Source organism: Podarcis gaigeae, assembly GCF_964106915.1.
Source record: "Podarcis gaigeae genome assembly, chromosome: 17".
Lineage (NCBI taxonomy): Eukaryota > Metazoa > Chordata > Lepidosauria > Squamata > Lacertidae > Podarcis > Podarcis gaigeae.
In genome coordinates, this window is record NC_139694.1 from 36,502,258 (window position 1) to 36,527,356 (window position 25,099).

The 25,099-nt window shown below is 46.0% G+C and overlaps 1 protein-coding gene across 2 annotated transcripts in view; it reads left to right on the forward strand.

Moving 5' to 3' along the window:
- TFE3 (transcription factor binding to IGHM enhancer 3) overlaps positions 1-25,099 on the forward strand; it is a 34,833-nt gene that overhangs the window by 2,254 nt on the left and 7,480 nt on the right. The window contains exons 2-7 of one of the 2 annotated variants that reach the window (XM_083719281.1): positions 9,135-9,248; positions 17,603-17,816; positions 20,237-20,512; positions 20,628-20,717; positions 21,572-21,689; positions 21,818-21,877. In XM_083719281.1, coding sequence (XP_083575407.1) covers positions 9,135-9,248; positions 17,603-17,816; positions 20,237-20,512; positions 20,628-20,717; positions 21,572-21,689; positions 21,818-21,877 — 872 coding nt within the window. The remainder of the gene's footprint in view (positions 1-9,134; positions 9,249-17,602; positions 17,817-20,236; positions 20,513-20,627; positions 20,718-21,571; positions 21,690-21,817; positions 21,878-25,099) is intronic. The other variant, XM_083719282.1, reaches the window with a different exon arrangement.

A 25,099-nucleotide genomic window follows, 5' to 3' on the forward strand; every position in this document is an offset into this window, starting at 1 on the left:
CCCAACCAACCCCCAGGCCACCTGCCTCACACTCAAGAGCTGGACTTTTGCTGAGATGTGCAATCTTGGCTTACTGGGCTTTGGAAAAACAACAAATGTAGATGATGGACCTTTGAGACGCAAGTCTGACAATGATGTGGGGAACGGGATAGTGGTCTCTGTTGATCAGGGCAGGGATGGGGAACCTCTGGTCCTCAGGAACATAAGAATGCCAAAGCCCTGCTGGATCAGGTGACGGTCCAATCCAGACCAGCAGCACTCACAATGCCCAGCCTGGGGAATAAGCTCAGAAACAGGATTTGAGTGCAACTGCATTTTCCCTCCCTCCAGTAGAGCTAGAATCATAGCTGTCAACCTTCCCTTTTTTTGCGGGAAATTCCCTTATTCCAGCGCCGTTTCCCGCTGCTATCTCGGATTGTTAGATATCCCATAGACTGTCCCCCGGGACAGGTGAGGCTGCTGATCCCTTATTTTTGAGGCTGCTGGTCCCATATTTTCAAATCTGAAAGTTGACAGCTATGGCTAGAACATAGCCATCAGGGTTAAAAGACACTTGTATTGCTCGACTACAGCTTCCATTGGCTACATCCCAGACCATTGGCCGGGTGGGAAGACAAATTCCAGGGCCACCTTTGGATAAACCCCAGTAGTTTACCCACATTATGTCTGAAATATGTCTGGGGAGGTGATTGGGGAAACTGTGGACTTAAGAGTAGATACATTTGTGGCTTGTAAGGTATGGGCAGTTGAATGTGGATTTGCGAGACTCGGGTTCAGGTCTTACCTTTCTCATAGACTTTGGTTGCAATCCTAACTAACCCCATTCATTTGGAATAAAGCTCCATTTGATTCAGTAGGATTCGCTTCTGAGTAGACGTGGTTAGGGTTGGGCAGGGGTGAAACTAGGCTTCATTTCACCCGGGTCAAAGACCCAGATTGGCATCTGTGTATGCACACACATAGGCTGGGAGCCTCAACAGTGCCCCTCTGGACAAAGAAAGCTCCCCCCCCCCCTATAGATACAGCTCTGGAATGGGCTTAGCGAGTCATTCTCTCAGATCCAGTTTGTCCCATCTGCAAAACAGGGATAATACTATATTATTTTAATGTATTGTCATGCCTTCTAATAGGCACTCAACCACTAAGTTCACTATCAACTGGAAGTGAAACAGAGCAACACAAAAGAAGCTAGTAGTTTCTACGTACTGCCAAGGTGAGATGTGGGGAACCTTTGCCCCTTCAGATGTTGCTGAACTACAACTCTCATCAGCCCCAACCAGTATGGCTAATGACCAGGGATGTTGGGAGTTGTAGTTCAGCAATATCTAGTGGCTCAGAGGTTCCCTACACCTGCCCTAGGTATACAAAAGTATATAAATTTGTAAATTTAAACCATAACACCCCTCAAAATGGCCTGACAAGGACTTGTGAGTTTCCAGGATGAAATGTTGAGGTACCGGTTGTGGAGATGAGGGAAAGATTGGATCTTGGGAGGGGAGAGGAAAAGGGGAATTAACTCACATCCCTTACAGTAAGCTTCGGAAGCGGGAATCAGGATTGTGGGGTGATGTGAAATTTAAACTCCTTGCCTGTATTATAGAGTGATATTACAGAAGGAAGGGTTGGGTGGGAGAGGGAATTCTTCTGCTGAGGGTAGCTATGTAGCACAGCAGCAGGCGGCTTGTGGGGTGGTCAAGCAAAGGTATCTGCTTCCCCCACACCTCTCCCCCCCCTGCCCATGGGGCTTCTGTTCCTTCCAGGCTGGCTGGAGTCGTCCCCTTAGGAGAGGAAGCCACACTGCAACATTTTGTTGCAGGCCCCCCTTGTCTTATTTCAGCCACATGGCACACTGGGTGATGATCTTTCTCAAATGCAAAAGAAAATGTTTCAGCACACAAATCATTTTGAAGAATCCTACGAATTGTGATGTTAAAAATTAAGTGTCTTAAAAGTTTCAATTTCAGGCGCAGCAAAATCTCAGTTTTTGTTCCTTCTGCTTTGCAAGTTTTGTCGCTGGTTCCTTCTGGTCCAGCGCTGGTGCCTGGAAATGTTTAGCTGATACAGTTGCCAAGCCAACTAGTCTCTTTTGCAACATCGTTGAGCGAATGTGTTTGTTTGTTTGTTTGTTTATCAGTTTGAGCTTTGAGAAACCGTGTTCAAAATATAAAAGTAAAATATTATGATAAATTTACAAGACATAACAGAGACTGATCTGTTTAAAATCTTGCCTCCGATACATTCCTTCCCATGCCTGCAACTCGCTTCTCTGCTCAGGGTGCGGCGACAACGCAGCAAACGAAGACCTATAGTAACCATATTGAAGAATCCAGGCGCGGTCCCTTTAAGCAGTCCCCCCTCCCCCCCCCCACCGCTGAAGGAAAGGGCGGGGGCCCCTTGGGGGATTGGAATGAAGCCTCCCTGCCGCCCCCTAGCGGCCAGCGGGGCGCACTGCCGAGCCGCTTGCGCTGCCGGGCTCGCTATTAATAGCTTCCAAACAAGGGCGCGTTTGCGGATGCGCAACACGGATTGCGTTTGCTCGTGTGGATTGGGGGAGAGATAAAGGGAGATCGGGGGTGGGGAAGGGGCTCCCTTCGCGGGAAAGCAGCTGGGACGTCTGGTGGAGAAGGCGCTGTGCGTGCAACACACACACACACACCCAGGGCGGGCTCTGCTTTTGCGCTCGCCTCCTCCCCACGCAGCCAGGGATGCCGGGTTAAAATGCTTCTCCAAAATGGCCCGCACCAGGAAATGCAGCCGCCGCCGCCAGCCCTGGGCAGAGGCCTAAAGTGGGGCAGGGAAGCGAAGGATCGCGGCGCCCGCGGAGAGCTGGTGGAGGAGCAGCCCGCGGCCAGCTGGGGAAAAGACGCCGGCAAGGGAGGAGGAGGAGGTGAGCGAGATCCGGGCCCGATCCTAGTTCTCACGGGCTTAGGAAACTCCCAGCAACGCCCCCCTCCTTCCCAACACCGTCTGACCTGGTTGGGGGTGTTTTTTGGGGGTGGGGAAGAGAAGAGGTGGAGTTGTGGGCTGGGGTTTATTTTCCACAAAAGCGCTTTTACGCAAACCCAGCCAGCAGAACGATCTCCTTTCGCAGCTTCTTATAACACCGCCCTCTCGCGCATCAATGGACACAAATAACGACAGGTCGAAGCAAAGCAAAGCAAAATACATAACGTGGCATTTGAGATTCAGATATTATTTTTTAAATGTGCTCCCCCAACAATCGCAAGTTCGAAATGAATCCCATCTCGTTCAGCGAGCTTGGCGCCCAGCCCAGGATTGCAGAAAGTTTTTGCCACTCCCCTTTCCTCCCCCGGGTTCGTGTCAAGAGAATGAGAGAGTTGGCTTTTTTGTCGGAAGTTACTAGTCCACTTGAAGGAGATTGGTGGGGAGGTTTCGTAACTCCTCTGCACAGAGCTGGGCGGCGCAGTTTCTCGGAAGAGGAGCTGCTGGGACATCCACCCTTCAAATCTCATCTTTGCTCCTGAGAAGTCATTCAGTGCAGAGTTGAGGAACCTTGTGACCCGCCGAGGTAGCAGGAGTCCCATCAGCCATGGCCCAAAACTTCTGCAGGGCCACCGGTTCTCAATCCCTTCACTAAGTTGCCTTCTGGTGCAATTCTGTGGCATTTACTGAGAAGTAATGCCCGCTATGGTCATTGGGGCTTATTTACACATTAGCTCTTAAACTAATCAAGTTACAGGGAACCAGGCAGAGGGCCTTCTCCGTAGTGGCACCTGCCCTGTGGAACTCCCTCCCACCAGATGTCAAAGAGAACAACAACTACCAGACTTTTAGAAGACATCTGAAGGCAGCCCTGTTTAGGGAAGCTTTTAATGTTTGATGCATTATGGTGTTTCAATATTTTGTTGGAAGCCGCCCAGAGTGGCTGGGGAAGCCCAGTCAGATGGGCAGGGTATAAATAATAAATTATTATTAATCCGTTCCGGGAGTTCGTTTGACTCCCAAAACTGTTTAAAAATGAAGGCGAGGCTTCCGATCAGCTGCAAAAGCTTCCTGCACTCAAGTGGGAGCAGCTTTGGATGTTCAGCTTCTGAAAAAGTTCACAAACCGGAACACTTACTTCTGGGTTTGTGGCGTTCAGGAGCCGATCTGTTCAACAACTAAGCCATTCGAGAACCAAGGTACCACTGTATAGGATTGCAGCTTTGCAGCACCTAACACAATCTGGAAGTGCCATTTAACTCACTGGGACTTACCTCCGAGTAGAAACTTATAGGATTGGTGTGTTTGTCTCCCGTCTGCCATGTGGCACTAATAATACTGACCTTTGCAGGAGCGCACAGAAATACTGTTGATCAGTGTTTTGCAAACTTAGGTCGCTAGCGGTTTTTGGACTACAATTCCCATCATCCCTGACCACTGGTCTTGCTAGCTAGGGATGATGGGAGCTGTCATCCAAAAACAGCTGGAGACCCAAGTTTGGGAAACGCCAATTTGGATGAATTGTTTAGGCTGCTGAAACGTGCTATATAAATGCTGTCAGCTGATTAGAGAATTTTAGTTGATTAATTACTGGCTTTTAAACAAGTTATTTGGTTGCTAAATTTGATGTACGTCAGGCATAGGCAAACTCTGGCCCTACAGAGGTTTGGGACTACAATTCCCATCATCCCTAGCTAACAGGACCAGTGGTTTATGTTGCTGTTCAAATGCTTTTGCACCTGCCCCACAGATCTAGGATGTACGTCATAGATAGAAGAGCAGCAACTTGAGCTGCGTCTTGTGTGAATGCTGCACAAGGGGGATTGTGGAAAGGTTGTTTTGGAAGGCATGGTAGCGACTGTGGATAGATAAGACTTGTTGTTGTTTAGTCGTTTAGTCGTGTCCGACTCTTTGTGACCCCCTGGACCAGAGCACGCCAGGCACTCCTATCTTCCACTTCCTCCCGCAGTTTGGTCAGACTCATGTTTGTAGCTTCAAGAACACTGTCCAACCATCTCGTCCTCTGTTGTCCCCTTCTCCTTGTGCCCTCCATCTTTCCCAACATCAGGGTCTCTTCCAGGGAGTCTTCTCTTCTCATGAGATGGCCAAAGTATTGGAGCCTCAGCTTCAGGATCTGTCCTTCCAGTGAGCACTCAGGGCTGATTTTCTTCAGAATGGAGAGGTTTGATCTTCTTGCAGTCCATGGGACTCTCAGGAGTCTCCTCCAGCACCATAATTCAAAAGCATCAATTCTTCAGAGATCAGCCTTCTTTATTCTTTATGGTCCAGCTCTCACTTCCATACATCACTACGGGTATAAGATAAGAGTAGTGAGACAGAAATAGTGTGTTGTCTGGAGTAATGGCTTCTATGTTGGTTTGGAATGTATCAATGCTTCAGGGGTGAAATCCTATAGGCACTTCCTGGGGAGTAAATCCCCCGACTGCAGTGGGACATTCTTCCATGTAAACATTTATACGATTATGCTGAAAAGTCTAGAATTTTAAATAGAAAATCAGTTCCCTTTTAATTTTTTTTTTAAAAACCCTGCTCTTATTTAGGGACCATGTTTTTAATCAGAGTACTTCTAACTGATTGATCAAGCTGATTAGCTAATTAAGCATTTCAGCTCTAATAATAGCTGATATTTATTTATACTGTACAGCGAATTCAGGTGCGGAGAGTGTTTCACATACTCAGTGCACTGATGGTGCTGTATATATTGAAAAATCTTTATTGCTGCAAGCAACAATCCTATGGGATGAGACAGTGTTATTCCTTCAGTACTGCAGACAGGGACCTGTGGTTGAGGGTACTGATTAGCCGAAGGCCTGGTGCTTTCATGGCTGAGCTCAGATCTTGAACTGGAGAAGCCCATCTCCCAGTTCATGTGCTTCTCAACCACTACACTAGGAAGGGCCAGTCTGTGGCCCTTCAGTCTGTGGACTACACCCGCCACTGTCTCTGACCATTGGCCATGTTGGCTGGGTCTCATGAGAGAACAGCCCTGTTTTTTAAATCCCCCAGGCACGTTTTGTGACTGGTGTGGGTCCAGTGGCGACTGACATCTCCCTCTGGCTTCTCCCTCCAACTTTCTTAAGCAGAATAGCTTATCTATTACATTTATACCCCATCTTTTTCTCCATGGAGTACATGGTTCACTCCCCTCCTCAGTTAATCCCCAAGACAACACTGTGAGGCTGGTTGAGAGGCTGACTGGCCCACCGTCACCTAGTGAGCTTCATGTCTGAGTGGGGATTTGAACCCTGATCTCCCAGGTCCTAGTCCGACACTCTAACCCAGCCTTTCTCAACCTGGGGGTACCCAGATGTTGTTGGACTACAACTCCCATCACTCCTAGCTAGCAAGGCCAGAGCTCAGGGATGATGGGAGTTGTAGTCCAACAACATCTGGGGACCACCCTGGCTTCCTAGAGTTTTTCCGCTATGGGGGCAGTGCTATAAAATAAAGTAGGTAAATAAATATGGGGAAAGCCAAACATCACTTAGGAAAGGATCTGAAATGTTTTCCTTGAAGCTTGAATTTGTTTTATTATGTCTTGTTTTATTGGATGTTTTAACGTGTTGTAAACCACTTTGTAAACGGGACGCGGGTGGCGCTGTGGGTAAAACCTCAGTGCCTAGGACTTGCCAATCGTAAGGTCGGCGGTCGGGATGAGCTCCCGTCGTTCGGTCCCAGCTCCTGCCCACCTAGCAGTTTGAAAGCACCCCTAAGTGCAAGTAGATAAATAGATACCGCTTTATAGCGGGAAGGTAAACGGCGTTCCCGTGTGCTGCGCTGGTGCTGGCTCGCCAGCTGCAGCTTCGTCACGCTGGCCATGTGACCCGGAAGTGTATTCGGACAGCGCTGGCTCCCGGCCTCTTAAGCGAGATGAGCACGACTGGCCCGTACGGGCAGGGGTACCTTTACCTTTACCTTTAAACCACTTTGATATTTTTTTCTTAAATGTTCAAAACAATAAAAATTAAATGAATAATAATAATAAATCTCACCCCCCCCAAGCACATCCCTATTTTGTTATGGCGACTGTAACCTAGGTTTAAAATGCCATTTGGTGATAAATTTATATATCTGAGTTTCTAACACTGGTACAACAGTACCTGAAGGTTCCTCTTCCCCAGATTTTATGCTATACTGTACCAGTTTTCTTTCCTCCGCCACCCCCAATCCGAATGGGATGAACTTTTGAGGTTACTTACACAGACCAGGTACAGGTCTTTTTATTCCACGAGTGCGGACACTTTTGACATTGTGTTAGAGGTGCATATATGTTGATGGGAGGTGTGAAAAGCAAAAGTGTTCTTGTCACAAGTGGGTAAGATGAAACTTGGGAAGGAGATAATGCTGTGGGCCATTTGCCTATTGGTCCAGAAGGTTGACGGGGTGTGTTCATAGGAACTGCTGCATGGCCTGTGGTTCTCTGTGTTGATGCAGGTTGCATGTGTTGAAATTATTTGTGTAGTTGAGGCAGTTCATTCCTTGTATGTGGTCTGTGACTAGCAATTTTACAAGTAGTACATGACTAATAAGAATACTTCAATGTTTATATGGTGCTTTCAGGAGTGACATTATAGACCAAACAATCCAGACTTTTAATCTACTGCTGCAGTTTGTTGTTTTATTGTATTTGGCAGTCTACATGGTGTGCAGTTCTGAGAGCCAAGGCTGAAGGCCAGCTAATAAATGTTAAAAAGACTGATATATGCATTGCGATGTGGGCCCGCATCCTTATTAGAGCATCAGAACTTGCCTTATATAAAGTTAGAACATGGATCCATTCAACTCAGTATTGTCTCAGTATTCAACTCAGAACATGGATCCATTCAACTCAGTATTCAACTCATGGATCCATTCAACTCACTATGCTGGCACCAGATCTTCAAGGTATCAGGCAGCGGGGATTGAATTAGGCACTTTGCAAACCAATGCGCTGCAAGGCAGATCAACACCATACACTGAAAGCCCAGCCAACGCACCTTCAAAGCACTTGGCTTATCCCACAGAGTCCTGGGAACTGTGGCTTTCCACACAAACTACAATTCCCAGCACCCTTAATGAACGACAGTGTTGTATGTGTTTTATGGATCTGCTCACAGTCCCTGTGCTATCAGATGCATGTTGGACAACAATGGTAGTGTTGGAATAGGAATGTATACACTGAGGAGGAATCTAAGAAGCAAGCCAACTTCATATCTGTGCCAAGCTTGGTGTACATTGAATGGAGTTACCAAACTCCTCTAGACTACTCTTTGAAGTACAGTGGTACCTTGGGTTACAAACACCTTGGGTTACAAACACCTTGGGTTACAAACACTTTCGATTACAGACTCCACTAACCCAGAAGTAGTACCTCAGGTTAAGAACTTGACCTCAGGATGAGAACAGAAATTGTGCAGCAGCAGCGGGAGGCCCCATTAGCTAAAGTGGTATTTCAGGTTAAGAACTGTTTCAGGTTAAGAACAGACCTCCGGAACGAATTAAGTTCTTAACCAGAGGTACCACTGTAAATATAAAAAGGTTGAGATTTTGTTGGTAGGCTTATGGCCTCTGAGGCAATTTCAATATGTAGGTACCATCATGTGGGAACAGGTGGTCATTCAGGTACCCTTGTCCCAAACTCTTTAGGGCTTTTGTAGGTGGGAACCAGCACTTCTGATTGAACTGAGAAACTGACCGGTAGCCCAGAGTAAGTGTTTCAAAACTGGCATGATATATTATACTCCATACTGCTGGCCCCAGTCAAGCAACGGGCTGCTACATTTTACGCTACCTGTGAATTTGTCAGTCTTGAAACCTGGAAATGAATAGTCAATCAGTGCAGATTGGACAAGGCTGGAATAATATGTTCTGACTGACCTGGCCCAGGTAGCAGTCCAGTGGTGGCATTTCTGCACCTGTTGAATGTTAGGAATGTTTCTTCACATCAGTCCCATGTAGAGAATGTTTCAGGAGTCCACTGTGAAGATTGTGAATGGCCATGGGCAAGTCAGATGTCTCCAGAAAAGGAGCTTGCCTCCTTAGCAAAGCTGGTTAAATGCATGTTTTCTGCTCCTATGGAGAGAGGCTGAGTTGGGTCTGTGTCTCAGCCTGTTGTCCGAGATAATAGCCATTGCAGTTCAAAGAGAACTCGCCTTTCTGACCCCGTGACCTTTGTATTTTTCTTCCAACAGCTTCAACTCCCTCCTTCCAGAGTCTGGGATTGTGGCTGACATTGACCTGGAGAATATCCTCTCGCTGAGCAGCGACAACTTCTACGAACTGAAGAGCCAGCCCATTGGAGTCAGGTAAGGAGCCCAGAGGGCCGCCATCTTGGAACCGTCTTGTAAGCTTGTGGGGAGGCCCTCTGGGCTGCAGTGGGGAGAGAAGGGGAAGGCTTTCCGAATACCCCAAGATCACCTTGAGGTCAGTCGGGATGATTTGCTTGATCTGCTGCTGTTGCGCAAGTGAACAAGGGAAACAAAGACGGACCATTCTTTCCCACGTTTCCTCATGTTTGGATCCTTGCGGTGCTTCTGCTACCCCTCACTAGGGCAAAAGGATGTGTAGATGCCTCCATTATTTTTGCATTGATGATCCTTAGAGCAGCATGGTGGCTCATTTAAGGACTTCAGCCTCCTAGGGAGAGGAAAAGAGGCAAGATGACGTGAGGTCAGGCTAAGCCATGGTTTCTCTTTACCTTGCCCACATCTCTGGACAGAATTGCTGCCCTTGCTGAAGATTCTAATATGGTGGTGCCTTGGTTCTCAAACTTAATCCGTTCCAAAACCAAAGCGTTCCAAAACCAAGGCGCACTTTCCCACAGAAAGTAATGCAAAACAGATTAATCCATTCCAGACTTTAAAAACAACAATCCCTAAAACAGCAATTTAACATGAATTTTACTATCTAACGAGACCATTGATCCATAAAATGAAAGCAGTAATCAAAGTACTGTACTATAAAATAAATAAGGTGGTATTGTAGATGATAAAAATTAAAATTAATTTTTTTTCTTACCTCCACTGATGATAGTCATTGTTTGGATGGGGGGCTTTTATCCATTTCCGCAGTCACACAATCAATCCATCAGTAGCTGGACTGGGTTCCAACCAGTCACAAAAACAAATTAACCAAAAATGCCACAAAAGTGCAAATTAAATATCAAAAACCAAAGCTCCAAACTTAATCCATTCTGGAAGTCTGTTTGACTTCTGAAATGTTCCAAAACCAAGGCACAGCTTCTGATTGGTGCAGGTGCCCCGGAAACAATAGCTGACAGCCACATCAGACATTTGGCTTCCGAAAAACAGTTGAAAACTGGAACACTTCCAGGTTTTCGGTGTTTGAGAACCAAGGCGTTTGAGTACCAAGGTGCCACTGTATAGGGGAATGGACATGTTTAGGAAATGGCCGAGACTTCTGCTGACACAGCTAGATTTTTTTTTGTCCTTGATCAGGAGACTTAGAAGGAAGCTTCCTTATTTGAAACAGAAGTTAAATTCAGACTGCTTGGGCATTTTCTCCAGCGTAGCGTGGTAAACACTGGATTTTCATAAAGGCCCCAAATGGTTCTTGGGAACAGTTGTGAGGGATTTGTAACCCGGATGTTTCCTTGCACACATGAGGACACCCATTTCCCTTGGTGGCCTGGCATTATGGACTTATACTTTGTCCCTGAGGTTCCTATCCTGCCCCCGTGTCCTCTGTTCCTTTATGAGTCTCTGTACAAACGTCTCACTGAGCATGGTGTACAGGCAGCGACCATTCTGTTATTATTATTATTACAGTATTATTATTTATTTTCTTTTTATACATTTCAATAATTTTACAAAACAAAAAAAATTCCTTCCAGTAGCACCTTAAAGACCAACTTAGTTGGTCTTTAAGCTGCTACTGGACTTAGTTGGTCTTTAAGATGCTACTGGAAGGAATTTTTTTTGTTTTGACTATGGCAGACCAACACGGCTACCTATCTGTAACTGGAATAATTTTACAGTCATTTTACCATTTCAAAACTCGACTTCCTTCCCCCTCTTCCTGCAGTTCTTTAAATTTATTTTTTATATTTTCTGCATATTCCAAATTAACTTAATTTACTCATTTATTCATCTCCTTTAAATATATGCTCTTATAAAACTGCAGGTTATTGCAACAATCCTGCCAATGTTCTTATCTGTTTACAGTTTATTTGTCAATATAAATATTTCCATTCTTTTATAAAAAGTTTGTTATCTTGATTTCTTATTTTTCCGGTAAGTTTTGCCATTTCTGCGTATTCCATAAGTTTTTGTATTCATTCTTCTTTCACTAGGACTTCTTCTTTCCATTTTTTGGGCAAGTAGCATTCTTGCCACTGTAGTCACATACATGAATATATTTCTGTACAGTTTGGGTAGTTCTGTCCCTATAATTCCCAAAGGAAGGCTTCTGGGTTTTTTTAAAGGCGGTGACCATTTTGCCTGGGGTTTCCCATGTGTGCATCAGCAAAAGTCGGCGATCGCCTGTCAATTCGACTGGGTTTGGTAGGCAGTGGCTGTAGAAGCTGGCTGTTGTTCTCTGACCCATGTTCACCTTTGGACTTGGTGAGGCAGGCAGCCGTCTGATGCAATCCAAACAGTGAGGAGGGAAGCAAACAAGACGGGGAAATTCCCCTCCTTTGCCAACCCATTGCTGTCTCCTGCAGCCAATCCCTCAGAGCACAAGATCTGCAACTGGCTCAGAGGTAGAGGATCAGTTTTGCATGCAGAATTTCCCACATCAATCCCTGGCATCTCCAGGTGGACCTAGAAGTAGGTAGAGTCATGTCTGAAACCCTTGAAAGCTGTTTGCAGTTGCAATAATGAGCTAGATGGACCATCTAGTTTCCTAGTGTAATAAACGAAAATCTGCCCTTATTCCCTTATGGGGGACACAAGAGCCCTTAGAGAGTCCTTTGCAGGTTCTCCATCGGTCATTACAGGAATTTAGTAATGTTACAGGAAATAAGTAATCACCATTTCAAAGGGTGACAGACTACCAGGAAAATACTGCCAGGAAAGGCAATCAGATAAGGCATTATCAGATAACCAGGGAGACAGGAAAAACAACAACATTCAAATTTCTGTTGTAGACCACCTTTACTGTGTTGTAGGTATGATGTTTGTGGGGGGTGGTCTTGGGTTACACCCCTTCTGTGATGTCTGTATGATGTATGGAGGGGTGGTCTGGAGCTCCAGGGCAGGGAATTTAAAATGTCTATATAAGGGCATGCACACCTTGGTTCGGGGTCCTCCTTTCCTGCCTGTGAGGGGAGCACCCTGTTGCAACAGATCAATAAAGACCAGGCTTACTAGCTGCTTTGCTTCTCAATATTCCCTGGTTGGTCTCTATTTTCTCCTACCAATAGGGAACCCATGTGAGGACTCTATACGGGCTCTTGGATACCTCATAAGGGGAAAAGGGCATATTTTGTTTACAACAAGGGTGAGGGTATGCCGCAGTTTTTCAACTGGCATAGTGGTTTTTGTGTGTGTGTGTGTGTTTTACCAGTAGTCCATTTTTTTACAACTTCTTCCTTGCAGGATGTAGGCAGGGGCTGCTTAAAGAGAGAGATTCAGAGTTATTGGTTGCAGAGCAGGGAAAGAGAACAATGCAGGGAGATTAGGTGTGTTGGAGGAGAAGGGTTGGGGGCTGCAGTTAAAAAGGACTATGACCAGTGTGTGGAGATAGGCCCTTAATCACAGGGATCTGCCGTTCTTGTGGCTAATTATTAAGCAGAAATTGACCACATATCTTTGAGTTTCTTCCTCACATCCAAGGGGGCCTGAAAATGTTCCTCCCTCTTTCCCCCAGCCCATTTTCCTCTTTCTTGAAGCTCTGATTTTAAGGATCCTACGGCAGCAACCTCATTCTGCATTTCTGGGTATTAATTTAGTCTGATGATCTGCAGATCAGCTGCAGTTATGTTGTACTCTGTTCATGTTACGGATCAGGACATACTCCCAGCACAATGATCAAAGCAGCCAAACTTGTTCATTTATTTTGTTACTGTATGGATAGTTAATGGAATTTCCTATCCTTTAATGGCACCCACAACTACTTGTTTAATTTACATATGCAAAGGTGGCCTGCTTGTTCATAATAATATACAGTCATACCTCGGGTTACAACCGCTTCAGGTTGCGTTTTTTCGGGTTGCGGACTGCCGAAACCCGGAAGTACCGGAATGGGTTACTTCCGGGTTTCAGCAGTTGTGCATGCGCAGAAGCGCTAAATCACGCTTTGTGCATTTGCAGAAGCGCTGAATCGCAACTCGCGCATGCGCAGATGCGGGTTGCGAATGCTGCAGGTTGCGAATGTGCATCTCGCACGGATCACTGTAATAATAATTCATAATAATTTATATATATCCCACCCACCTGGCTGGGTTGCCCCAGCCACTCTGGGTGGCTCCAACTGAATATTAAAATACAGTGTTAAACATTAAAAACTTCCCTAAGCAGGGCTGCCTTCAGGTGTCTTCTAAAAGTCAGATAGTTGTTTATTCCCTTGACATCTGATGGGAGGGTGTTCCACAGGGCAGGCGCCACCACCGAGAAGGCCCTCTGCCTGCTTCCCTGTAACCTCACTTCTCGCAGTGAGGGAACTGCCAGAAGGCCCTCGGAGCTGGACCTCAGTGAACGGCTGAACGGACCTCATCAGCCTCTGTGCTCAGGGCCGTCTCTGTTGCAGCACACTGGATGTGGAACTCTTTTCCACTGGATATACGGTGGTCCCCCATGTCAGTAGGTCACCATCAAGTCAAGATGTACCGTATTTTTCGCTCTATAAGATGCACCAGACCACAAGACGCACCTAGTTTTTGGAGGAGGAAAACAAGAAAAAATATATTCTGAATCTCAGAAGCCAGAACAGCAAGAGGGATCGCTGCGCAGTGAAAGCAGTGATCCCTCTTGCTGTTCTGGCTTCTGTGATAGCTGTGCAGCCTGCATTCGCTCCATAAGACGCACACACATTTCCCCTTACTTTTTAGGAGGGAAAAAGTGAGTCTTATAGAGCAAAAAATACGGTACTTTTTCGTTCGGGTCTGTGGAGGTGACTGATTTATAGAACTGATTTATAGTCCCTTCTGCTGGGTTGTGGGTTCATGACAAGTTTTACAAGTTTCTATGTTTTGTTTGATTTGTTGCTTTTGTAATGAAAATGTTGTCAGCTGCCTCGGGACCTTCTGGGTTCAAGGGCAGGTAATAAGTCCAATAAATAAAGAAAATCAATAACACAAAGCCCATTCTTATAAATTGTCTGTGTAGTTTTTAAAGCTAGAATGAAACTCCTGGCACTTGCTCAGTCCCCACTCACATAACTTATTTACCACCTCCTCTTTTTAAAAAACAAAAATGAAGACAGACCTTGGTATTTTGTAGGCTGGAAAGAAATTAGACTTTGTGATCTTTATTATTATTGTTTTTGTTGGTAAAGTTTTATTATTTCATTTTATAATGTGTATGAGAGAGAACATTTATAACAACAGGCAAATTAAAAGATGAAAAACAAAAATATAAAATAGGCATTTAGAATGAGTAGTTGCACATAAGTTAAAATAACGAAGTTCAAGTAAAGATTATCAACTTTATCAGATCATCAAGTCTACTTCCAAATCTATCACGCTTGTGACGAGGGTTGTCTTGAAAATGATGGTTTTGATACATAGGACATAAAGGAATGCCAGAGCATATAAAAAGTATCTGGAGGTTCTAGCCTTTGTTGAAATCTGAAATTATAATAATAAAAAATAATAATTTTATTATGTGCCACCCATCTGATTTGGGTTGCCCAGTCATCCTGGGTGGCTCCCAACAAAATATTAAAAACACAATAAACGTCAAACAGTAAAATCTTCCCGATACAGGGCTGCCTTCAGATGTCTCTGGAAAGTCAAATAGTTGTGTATTTCCTTGACGTTTACTGGAAGAGTAGCTCTACAGGAGCAAGCCATGAGAAACAGAGCTGAGCTGGAATCAGTCTTTTTTAATTTTTTAAAAAATTGATTTTACAAATTCATTCACACAAATAATATTCTTGCAAATATTAGAATTTTACACAAGATTCTTTCTCTAAAGAATCGTGTGCAATTATTTAAAACCTGCCAAAGAGTGGAATCTATGTTGAGTGACAATGTGGAATTCAACACTGCTCTCCTCCAGTCGTTCCTTCTGTGCAAGCAGAAGAAGGGGAGAGCCCCTTTAAACTGAGAGCTGAGTTCTGCCCATGACATCAGTGCTAGAGGGCGGGTTTCAAGGCTACCTGCAAGCAATTAATAACAACAGAGAGAGAGAGAGGATTTGCAAGGTTTGACAGATTGTTGGGAGAACGATTTCCATGGTGACGCTGGAGGGAACAATCTTTGGGAAACGCATTGCCCAGGTCAGAGAAGCAATGCTTCAAATGGTTTTTAGATGGCATTGCTCACTGGAGAATCCTGGGATGTGAGTGGCACTGTGGGTTAAACCACTGTGTCCGCTTGGGCTTGCCAATCAAAAGGTCAGCGGTTCGAATCCCCGTGACGTTGCTCGGTCCCTGCTCCTGCCAACCTAGCAGTTCAAAAGCACACAGCGCAAGTAGATAAATAGGTACCACTCCGGTGGGAAGGTAAATGCTGTTTCCGTGCGCTGCTCTGGTTTCGTCAGAAGCAGCTTATGCTGGCCACATGACCCGGAAAAACTGTCTGTGGAAGCGGAAAAACGCCGGCTCCCTCAGCCTTTAAAGTGAGATGAGCTCTGCAACCCAGAGTCATTTGCAACTGGACTCAATTGTCAGGGGTCCGACTTGCTTATACTGTACCCTCCGTGTTCCTTGTGAAAAACATCATGAGCAGATGTGGGGAACTTGTGACCCTCCAGAAGTTGCTGGACTACAACTCCCATCAACCCATGCCATTTGCCATAATTTCTAGAGCTGATGGGAGTTGCAGTTCAGCTAAATCTGGTGGGGCACAGGTTCCTCATGCCTGAACTTGAAGGGAAAATGTATTTTTGTTCCATATTAAAAAAGGAAAGCTTGCATAATTTAACGTTTATCCAAATAAAATTCAGTAACATCAGCCCCCCCCCACCTGTAGCTTCCATTTATTTTTTTTCAAATTTTTAGAGACACAAGATGGCGATAGGGACAAATATTTAACCTTCAACCGAATCCAGTGCAGAACAAATTGTAGAAAACAAATTTATCTTTTAAAACAACTTTACCAACCGACGGAACTGTTGTCTGACAAAGATGTACACTCAAATGGATCAGAATCTCAGCATTAAGTATTCTATTGACATTCAACATTAAATTCTCCTATTCGGTAGGTTTTTATTTCTATTCCATCTCTGAGGCTGACCTCCCAGTTTTATACATTTAAAAAAAATAGTTCTCTAACGTGCTTGATCTAAGGTTTCGTTAGTAACATCAGCTTTCGACTGCCTGTTTTGTTCTGCGTCGTTTGTCTAGGTCAGGGAATCTTGTCTCTACAGTGGTACCTCTGGTTGCAAACAGGATCCGTTCCGGAGGCCCGTTTGCAACATGAAAAGAGCGCAACCCGCAGTGGAGCGTTTGCACACGCGTGGGTTGCGATTCGCCACGTCTTCTTTTTTTTAATGAATATTTATTAGCATTTTCAAAAAAAGGAGAAAACATATAAAAACAAAAACAAAATATAAACAAAAAGATAACAAAAATACAAAAATCCAAAACTTAAAAACAATTAAAAGCACTTAAAAGTTCAAATACTTATTTTCTTTTAACTTGTTTCTCAGACCTCCTCAGGCCTCCCCTTCTTGTATTCCAATTTAAATTATTAGCTCAGCAAATCCTTAACTTACTTCTCCATTTTGACTTAATTTAATTTATTCTAACATGTTATTATTTTACTTTTCTTCTTTCTTCCATTTCCTCAATTTATATTTACAAACCTTATTTTCATTTAGTTTAGACCATTTTAATAACCAATTTTAACTTATCCAAATTTACACATCAATATTTATACCTCATTATTTTTTCTTAAACATTTTTCCTAAAGTCGACCAAAATTTCCCTTCCACGACTTTCCCAATTTCCATACCAATAGCAAAGCAAAGTAAAAACAGAACAAACTATATTTATGTACCCTTTGGATTCCCAAACTCCACCCACCCACTTCTGCACATGTGCATGATGTCACTTTGCGCTTCTGCGCATGCGCAAGCAACGAAACCCGGAAGTAACCCTTTCCAGTATTTCCGGGTCGCCGCGGGACACAACCTGAAAAAACATAACATGAAGCGAACGTAACATGAGGTATGACTGTAGTTTCATTACAGGAGTGTGCAGAACCCTGGTCCAGTGGTACCTTGGGATGTGAACAGGATCCGTTCCGGAGCCCCATTCGCATCCAGAAGCAAACCTAACTAGCGACGGCATGTCTGTGTACACACGTGTCGCTTTTTGCTGCTTCTGCACATGCGCGTGACGTCATTTTGAGCACCTGCGCATGCGCAAGTGGCGAAACCCGAAAGTAACTCACTCCGTTATTTCCGGGTTGCCGCGGAGCGCAACTTGAATTTGCTCAACATGAAGCATATTCAACCTGAGGTATGACTGTAGTGAGATTTCCTTGATGGCTGCTGAATGTTCTCTCTCTCTCCTTCCTCTCTTCTGGCAGCCCTCCGAGTGCCCCAGCTCAGGGTCCCGCCATGTCGTCCCGCGTGCTTCTCCGCCAGCAGCTGATGCGGGCGCAGACGCAAGAACAGGAGCGCCGGGAGCAGCAGCAGGCGGCACAGTTCACTCCGGCGCCACCGGCCCCTTCCACGCCCGCCATTTCCATGAGCCCCCTGGCCCGCCCTGCCCCTGCCCAGGTTCCTGTGGAGGTACTGAAGGTGAGTCGGAAGGAGAGAGGAAGTCCAGGAGGGTTGGTAGTCAGCTCTGATCTTGCCCAGAGGGACTGTGTGGCAGGAGGAGGGCTGGGTGGCCTAGTAGTGGGGGCATTTTCTTCTTTGGGGGTGGGATGCTACAGCACTGTAACAGGGAAAAGTGTAAGATGGCCATGAAATGGTTGATGGCTTGAGCTGGCTAGCATAAGTCATCATTGAATCGTCTTTCTGCTGCGTGCTTGTGGTACCATTGAGGTTAGTGCTCATTGACTGTTTAGATCCGTGGGTACATTTGAACTTTTCAGTGGGGGCTTCCCTCTCCAGTCACTCCTCTCTCCCCTCCCCTGGATCAGCCCCCACCCAGAGAAACAAAAAGGAAGTGTGCACCCCCCCACACACGCAAATGCTTTCCCCAAAGGTCAGATCCAGCGGAATCAGAGCCTTGAAAAGTGCAATAAAGGCGAAATAAGGAAGTGGGAAAGAACAGTTCTCTTCCAACTTCCTCCTTAAGCTCTGTGTGCATTTCAAGGGAGAAAAAAGTAGCAATTCTCACTGCTGGGGAGGTAGCGAACATAATAATAGTAATAATAATAGTAATCGTTATCATCACCATCATCATCATCATTATTATTATTATTTATATCCCTCCCTCCTCAGCCAAACCCAGGCTCAGAGCAGCTAACAACAATAAAAATAGCACAGTTTACATAAAATCACAATCAATTAATTAAAAGACATTCTAAAATCAATTCAGAATCAGATCAATGGCAACCAAAGGGCTAGAGTTCTATGAGGATTACATAGGGAAGGGGGTCTCTGAGGCTTCACGGGCACCATGCCCAGTGCCATGACATTGGTGGCCTCTGGTTTAGGTAGATCAGTACGGGAAGAAGCTCAGTCACCTTCCCCCAATGTGGTATTTCTCCAGAGGTTTTTGGACTGCAACTCCCACCAGCGGAGCTGGCGGGCTTGGTGGGTCAGTGGTTCTGCCCCGTGACATGAAGGGGCTTGATCTCTCTTTGATTCCCTTCAAATGCATTATTTATTTTGAAACATTTCCATCCTGCCTTTTATTTGGAGAGCTCACGTCTGCTTAATGACCAAGATAACATAACCAAGTTGCGTTCCGCCGACACCGGCCTTTGCTTGTGGCTGAATCCATGTCCAGCAGTTGTTACTCAAGGCTAGGCTCATTCTGCTGATGCTTATTGTAATGGTTCTAGGGGTTGCTCGTGCGTAAGTTGCCGCCGCTCCTGGCTAGGTTACCCGGTTGAACCCTTTCTCTCTGGACAGCCTTTCACCCGTGGCTGTCTCAATCGCTGGCAGAATCCGTCAGTGGGCGTTTCTTGAACTTCTTCCAGCAAAGAAGTTCTTTGACGCCAAGTCTCCTCCTACTCTCCCTGCGCGGAAGTCTTCTCCGCAGGGAGGGTGTGGGCAGCGGAGGACCCGTGCTCTCCCCACTGGTCTCCGGTGAAGAGTCCTGGAGCCTTCTCTCCAATTCCCCCATCTGCCCCCCTTCACCCCTGGTGTTACGCTGATTTCCTTCCCCAGCAGATGGGCTGCCTCTCTCCCTGCTGGGACCCTCTCCGGCATCGCTCTGGAGCCTTCCCTCCGCCTCTGGCTCCGATGGCAGTTCCCTGACACTTATGCTGCTCAGTTTTAAGAATTACTGGTTTAGACAATCTGTGTCTTTTACGATTGCTGTTGAGCGTGACTATCTCTAGGGTCTCAAGCCAGCTGAGGTGCTCTTTGGGGTTTGCTATCAACATGCTATAAGGGACGCGGGTGGCGCTGTGGGTTAAACCACAGAGCCTAGGACTTGCCAATCAGAAGGTTGCCGGTTCAAATCCCCGCAGCAGGGTGAGCTCCCGTTGCTCAGTCCCTGCTCCTTCCAACCTAGCAGTTCGAAAGCAAGTCAAAGTACATGGAGATAAATAGGTACGGCTCCGGCAGGGAGGTAAATGGCGTTTCCGTGCACTGCTCTGCTTTGCCAGAAGCGGCTTAGTCATGCTGGCCACATGACCCGGAAGCTGTACGCTGGCTCCCTTGGCCAATAAAGCGAGATGAGCGTCGCAATCCCAGAGTAGGTCACGACTGGACCTAATGGTCCCTTTACCCTTACTTTATCAACATGGTGTACCTCGTAATGCTTTGGGCTCTAACTCTCCTCATCGCTTTGAGCTCAGCCCAGCTCAAGGGATGGGCAGAAGGATCCCATGGAAGAGTCAGCAGCATGCTCTAAGGCAGGGATAGTCCAGAACACCTGGCAAGCACATAGGCTGCCCCTTCAGTTGCTCCTTATTCTTCGAAAATGAACCCTTCTCCCTCGTAAGTGCAGAGGTTGGGCTTCAGTCGCTTGAGTTCTGGCTGGCTGGCGTTCTTTTTCCTGTGGCTAATGGCCCTTCTCTTCTCACCTCTGAGCTTAGGTCCAGACCCACCTGGAGAACCCCACCAAGTATCACATCCAACAGGCGCAGAGGCAACAGGTGAAGCAGTACCTCTCCACTGCCATGGGGAGCAAGATAGCAACACAGGCTGTAGCTGGGACAAGTCCGGGGGCCTCCACCTGCTCCCCACAGGCTGCCTCTGCTCCTGAGCCCCAACATGGTTTGGCCAAGCAGCCGGGAGTGGCAGGGGGTCCTGGCAGTGCCCCCAATAGCCCCATGGCTATGCTGAACATTGGCTCCAGCTCTGAGAAAGAGGTGAGTAAAACTCTGCCTCAATTACCTTTTGTTTGTCCCTCCCTCCTTGTTTTTATAAAGACTTCTGATTAAGGTCTCTTATCTCAGGTTTAACTGCTTCCCTTTTAAAAATTAGATTGATGATGTAATTGATGAGATCATCAGCCTGGAATCCAGCTACAATGATGAAATCCTTAACTACGGAGGCCTACAGATGCCCAGCACTGTGAGTAGCCCTTTTTGTGGGTTCTCGGCAGAGGCGTGATTGTGGGGGGAAGTGGATCAGAACTTCCAGCCATAGCTAGCACAACTTATAGGGCTCTCAACTGATTATTATAATTTTTTTTAAAAAAACAGTTCATTGATTTAATCTGTTGCATTAATGGGTGGAAGTTAATAAATCTTACTTATGCAGAGAAACTTTTCAGCTTCTGCTTTCGTCAGCAGCTCTGATAAAAACGAGAGGATACCGTTGCTGAATAAATTTCTCTTTTGTTAATCGCGGTAGCGTCTATCTTGTTTTAACCAAATCCCCAAAGGGACCTGGAGCCAGCTTGTGTGCAGCGCTGTTGGGTGAATTGTAATACACTGAAGAGCAGAGAGATGCCAAGGTGGTGTCAGAGCTCTGTGGCCTGGAGACCATGCCCACTTCTCACTTGGGCCAGTCTTATCCATGTGAAAGTACCGTATTTTTTGCACCATAACACTCACTTTTTTCCTCCTAGAAAGTAAGGGGAAATGTCTATGCGTGTTACGGAGCGAATGCCAGCGGGTGGCGGGGGGGATCTGCTGCAGTCGTGAGCAGAGGATCCATGGTTCCCCCTCCTTCCCTCCTCTGTGGTTACAAAGCATGGATCCACATGGATCCTCAGGATTTTTGCATTGGGCTACTCCAAACTCACTGTCAGATCACATGTCTGTGGCCACAGCATGAACCACAAAAATCATATATCCACTATTTCGTTTAGAATATTTTTTTTCTTGTTTTCCTCCTCTAAAAACTATGTGCGTGTTATGGTCTGGTGCGTGTTATAAAGCGAAAAATACGGTAAGTTGAACTCTTCCTATGATTATGTGCAGCTGCCAGTCTCTGGAAACCTCCTGGATGTGTACAACAACCCAGGAATGATGGAGCCAGCTGTGACGGTTAGCAACTCCTGCCCGGCTGACCTGCCCAATATCAAGAGAGAGATGTCAGGTACTGGGGATTCTTGCCTTCCAAACCATCAGGGCTCAGCAGAAGCAAGAGGCTGTACGGCTGGGAAGGGGTAGCAACTTCAGAGTCACCCCTGACCATCATTTTTGTGGCTTGTGTGTCTTCCTTAGCAGAAAATGAAGCCAAAGCGTTCCTGAAGGAAAGGCAGAAGAAAGACAACCATAATCTGAGTGAGTACCCTTTACTGGTGAAAATGCCATCTTAAAAATGTTTAAAGCGATATTGCGTTGTGTCCCACTTAAGTGCTGCTGAAATGAATGGACGCAAAGTTATTCATGTCTGCAAATTTCAGTGGGCCTGCTCTGAGGATAAGGAGTGCTGTATACCTTGGTGACGGCAGGAGAGTATTTAGTTATCTATTTGTTATTTCGAAACCTAAGCATTGCATGGGGTGGCGCTGTGGGTTAAACCACAGAGCCTAGGACTTGCCGATCAGAAGGTCGGCGGTTCGAATCCCCACGACAGGGTGAGCTCCCGTTGCTCAGTCCCTGCTCCTGCCCACCTAGCAGTTCAAAAGCACATCAAAGTGCAAGTAGATAAATAGGTACCACTCCGGCGGGAAGGTAAACGGCATTTCCATGCGCTGCTTTGGTTCGCCTGAAGCGGCTTAGTCATGCTGGTCATATGATCCGGAAGCTGTACGCCGGCTCCCTCGGCCAATAAAGCGAGATGAGCGCCGCAACCCCAGAGTCGGTCACGAGTGGACCTAATGGTCAGGGGTCCCTTTACCTTTAAGCATTGCATACTTGGGCGGAGAAGCTTGTAGGTACATAGAAAGGGGCCTTATACTGACTCAAGACAGTTTGCATACTCTGCTTTGATTGATGGCAGCTCCCCCAGGGTCCCCGACAGAGGATCAGTCTCATCACCAACCAGCATGGCCAAAGTTCAGAGATGAGGGGAGTTGCCATAGAATCATAGAACTGTAGAGTTGGAAGGGACCAAAAGGTTCATTAGCCAAACTCCCTGCAATGCAGGAATTTGGCCAGCAACCCTGAGATTAAGAGACTCATGCTCTATCAACTGAGCTATCCTAGGATGGTAGAATTTTGGGGCTAAGGTAGAGTTGATACAGTACACCATGGTAGACAAACTAAGGCCCAGGGGCTGGATCTGGCCCAATCGCCTTCTCAATCTGGCCCGCGGATGGTGTGGGAATCAGTGTGGTTTTATATGAGTAGAATGTGACCTTTTATTTAAAATGCATCTCTGGGCTATTTGTGGGGCACAGGAATTTGTTCATTATTTTTTTTTCAAAATAGTCCGGTCTCCCACAAGGTCTGTGGACCGGTCCCCGGCTGAAAAAGGTTGCTGACCCCTGCAGTACATTCTACTGTTTTGGTGTGTTAGTTACTCGAATGCCTTTGGTCCATTTTAACCTACCAAACCTGAACGCATATTTTAAATTTTGTGTTACCTATTACAGTGGTACCTCAGGTTAAGTACTTAATTTGTTCCAGAGGTCCGTACTTAACCTGAAACTGTTCTTAACCTGAAGCACCACTTTAGCTAATGGGGCCTCCTGCTGCACCGCACCGCCGGAGCCCGATTTCTGTTCTCATCCTGAAGCAAAGTTCTTAACCTGAAGCACTATTTCTGGGTTAGCGGAGTCTGTAACCTGAAGTGTATGTACCCAGAAGCGTATGTAACCTGAGGTACCACTGTATTGTTTTAAAGCAAAGGGCAAGAGGAAATTTGTGGTGGTGTTAACCAATGTGTATGTTTGGAGGTTTCGATGCTAAACTGGTTGGTCCTCTTGGATTGATCCAAAAGCGGGGCGGGGAATGAGGGATGGTTGGTTGACACCACTCAAACCCGTGTCGGGAGAGGAAGTAGAAGTGCAAGGCTGCTAGGCTTGTGGACCTGATAATGTAGGAGTGTGCAAACTGGCTGAGCCAGTTAACAGAGTATGCCCTGGGCTAATCTGATGGGTTAAGAACAGGATTGGCTGACTCAGCTTGTTTGGTAGCAGCCAATGTAACTTCGCTCTCTCTCCCCTGCATTTCCCCAAACATTTTGTGTGATGCACCAACACATCATTTGGGTCCTGTATCTAAGCTGCATTTGTGACCATGTATAAGCCTAGACTTTGCACAAGCACTGAGGAAAAAAGCACCCTGTGTGGTACTGGAACAGGCTGTGGCACAACAATAGGAGCAAATCCTGCACCAAGATCCCCCAGCTTCTGTGGCCAAAAGGTGCTGGATTCTTGCAACCTTTATAATTATGGAAATTAAGCCTCTTCAGGCAGCTTCTCCTTCATATGTTGTTGATGGTGGTGGGGAGGAACAAGGAGCTACTTAGGTCACTGAATTCCCGACTACTGGAAATATTATTGAGCAGTCTGCTGGGCACCTGAGACTTCACCAGCGGTGCTGCCTACATGCTAGGGCTGGATTTAGGTTTGATGAGGCCCTAAGCTACTGAAGGTAATGGGGCCCTTTATATGTCCAGCTGTCCTTTGTCAACAACAAATTGTGGCTGTTTTTTGTGTTGAATATATGCTATATGGCAATTTATGGACCTAACAGGTATCTAAAGCCATTTGCACATAACAAATCGGAGCCTACCCAACACAAAACACTGTTGCAGTATGTAGGTTTTATCTTATACAGTGGTACCTTGGGTTACATGCGCTTCAGGTTACATATGCTTCAGGTTACAGACGCTTCAGGTTACAGACTCCGCTAACCCAGAAATAGTACTTCGGGTTAAGAACTTTGCTTCAGGACGAGAACAGAAATCGTGCAGCGGCGGTGTGGCGGCAGCTGGAGGCCCCATTAGCTAAAGTGGTGCTTCAGGTTAAGAACAGCTTCAGGTTAAGAATGGACCTCCGGAATGAATTAAGTTCTTAAACCGAGGTATCACTGTATTTTGGAAATGTACATCCAGTTTTTTTCCCTTTCAATTTTTTGGGGGCCCTAAGCTATAGCTTGTTTAGCTTAAACGTAAATCCAGCACTGTTACATGTTTACAAGCCTATCTTTACAACCATAAGGGCTGGAAGCCTGGGTTCTTTCTCTAAAGAAACCTGAGATCCTTGGGAAGCTGAATCTGGTGCCCAGTTCCACTTGGTTCTCTAATTGTGTGGCATTTCATCATACACCCAGTCCTAAATCCAGGGCTCATGCCAGTAAGGTATAGTTTGAGGTTTGGAGGTGTACCAGGCAGAGAGAAATACCTGGCTGGCTTTGGGCAGGGTACCGCATTCTCTGCCTAGCCTACCTTATAGGGCTGTTGTAGGGTTAAATGAGTTGATCGAACGGCAAAATGCTTTGCTTTCTGGAAAGTGCTGTGGAAATGAGTTTTTTTGTGTCATTTTATTAAACCAATAAAGATAAGACGAGTAGCTGTGCTTTAATGATATCTAGTGCCACTTACGTTTCTCTCCT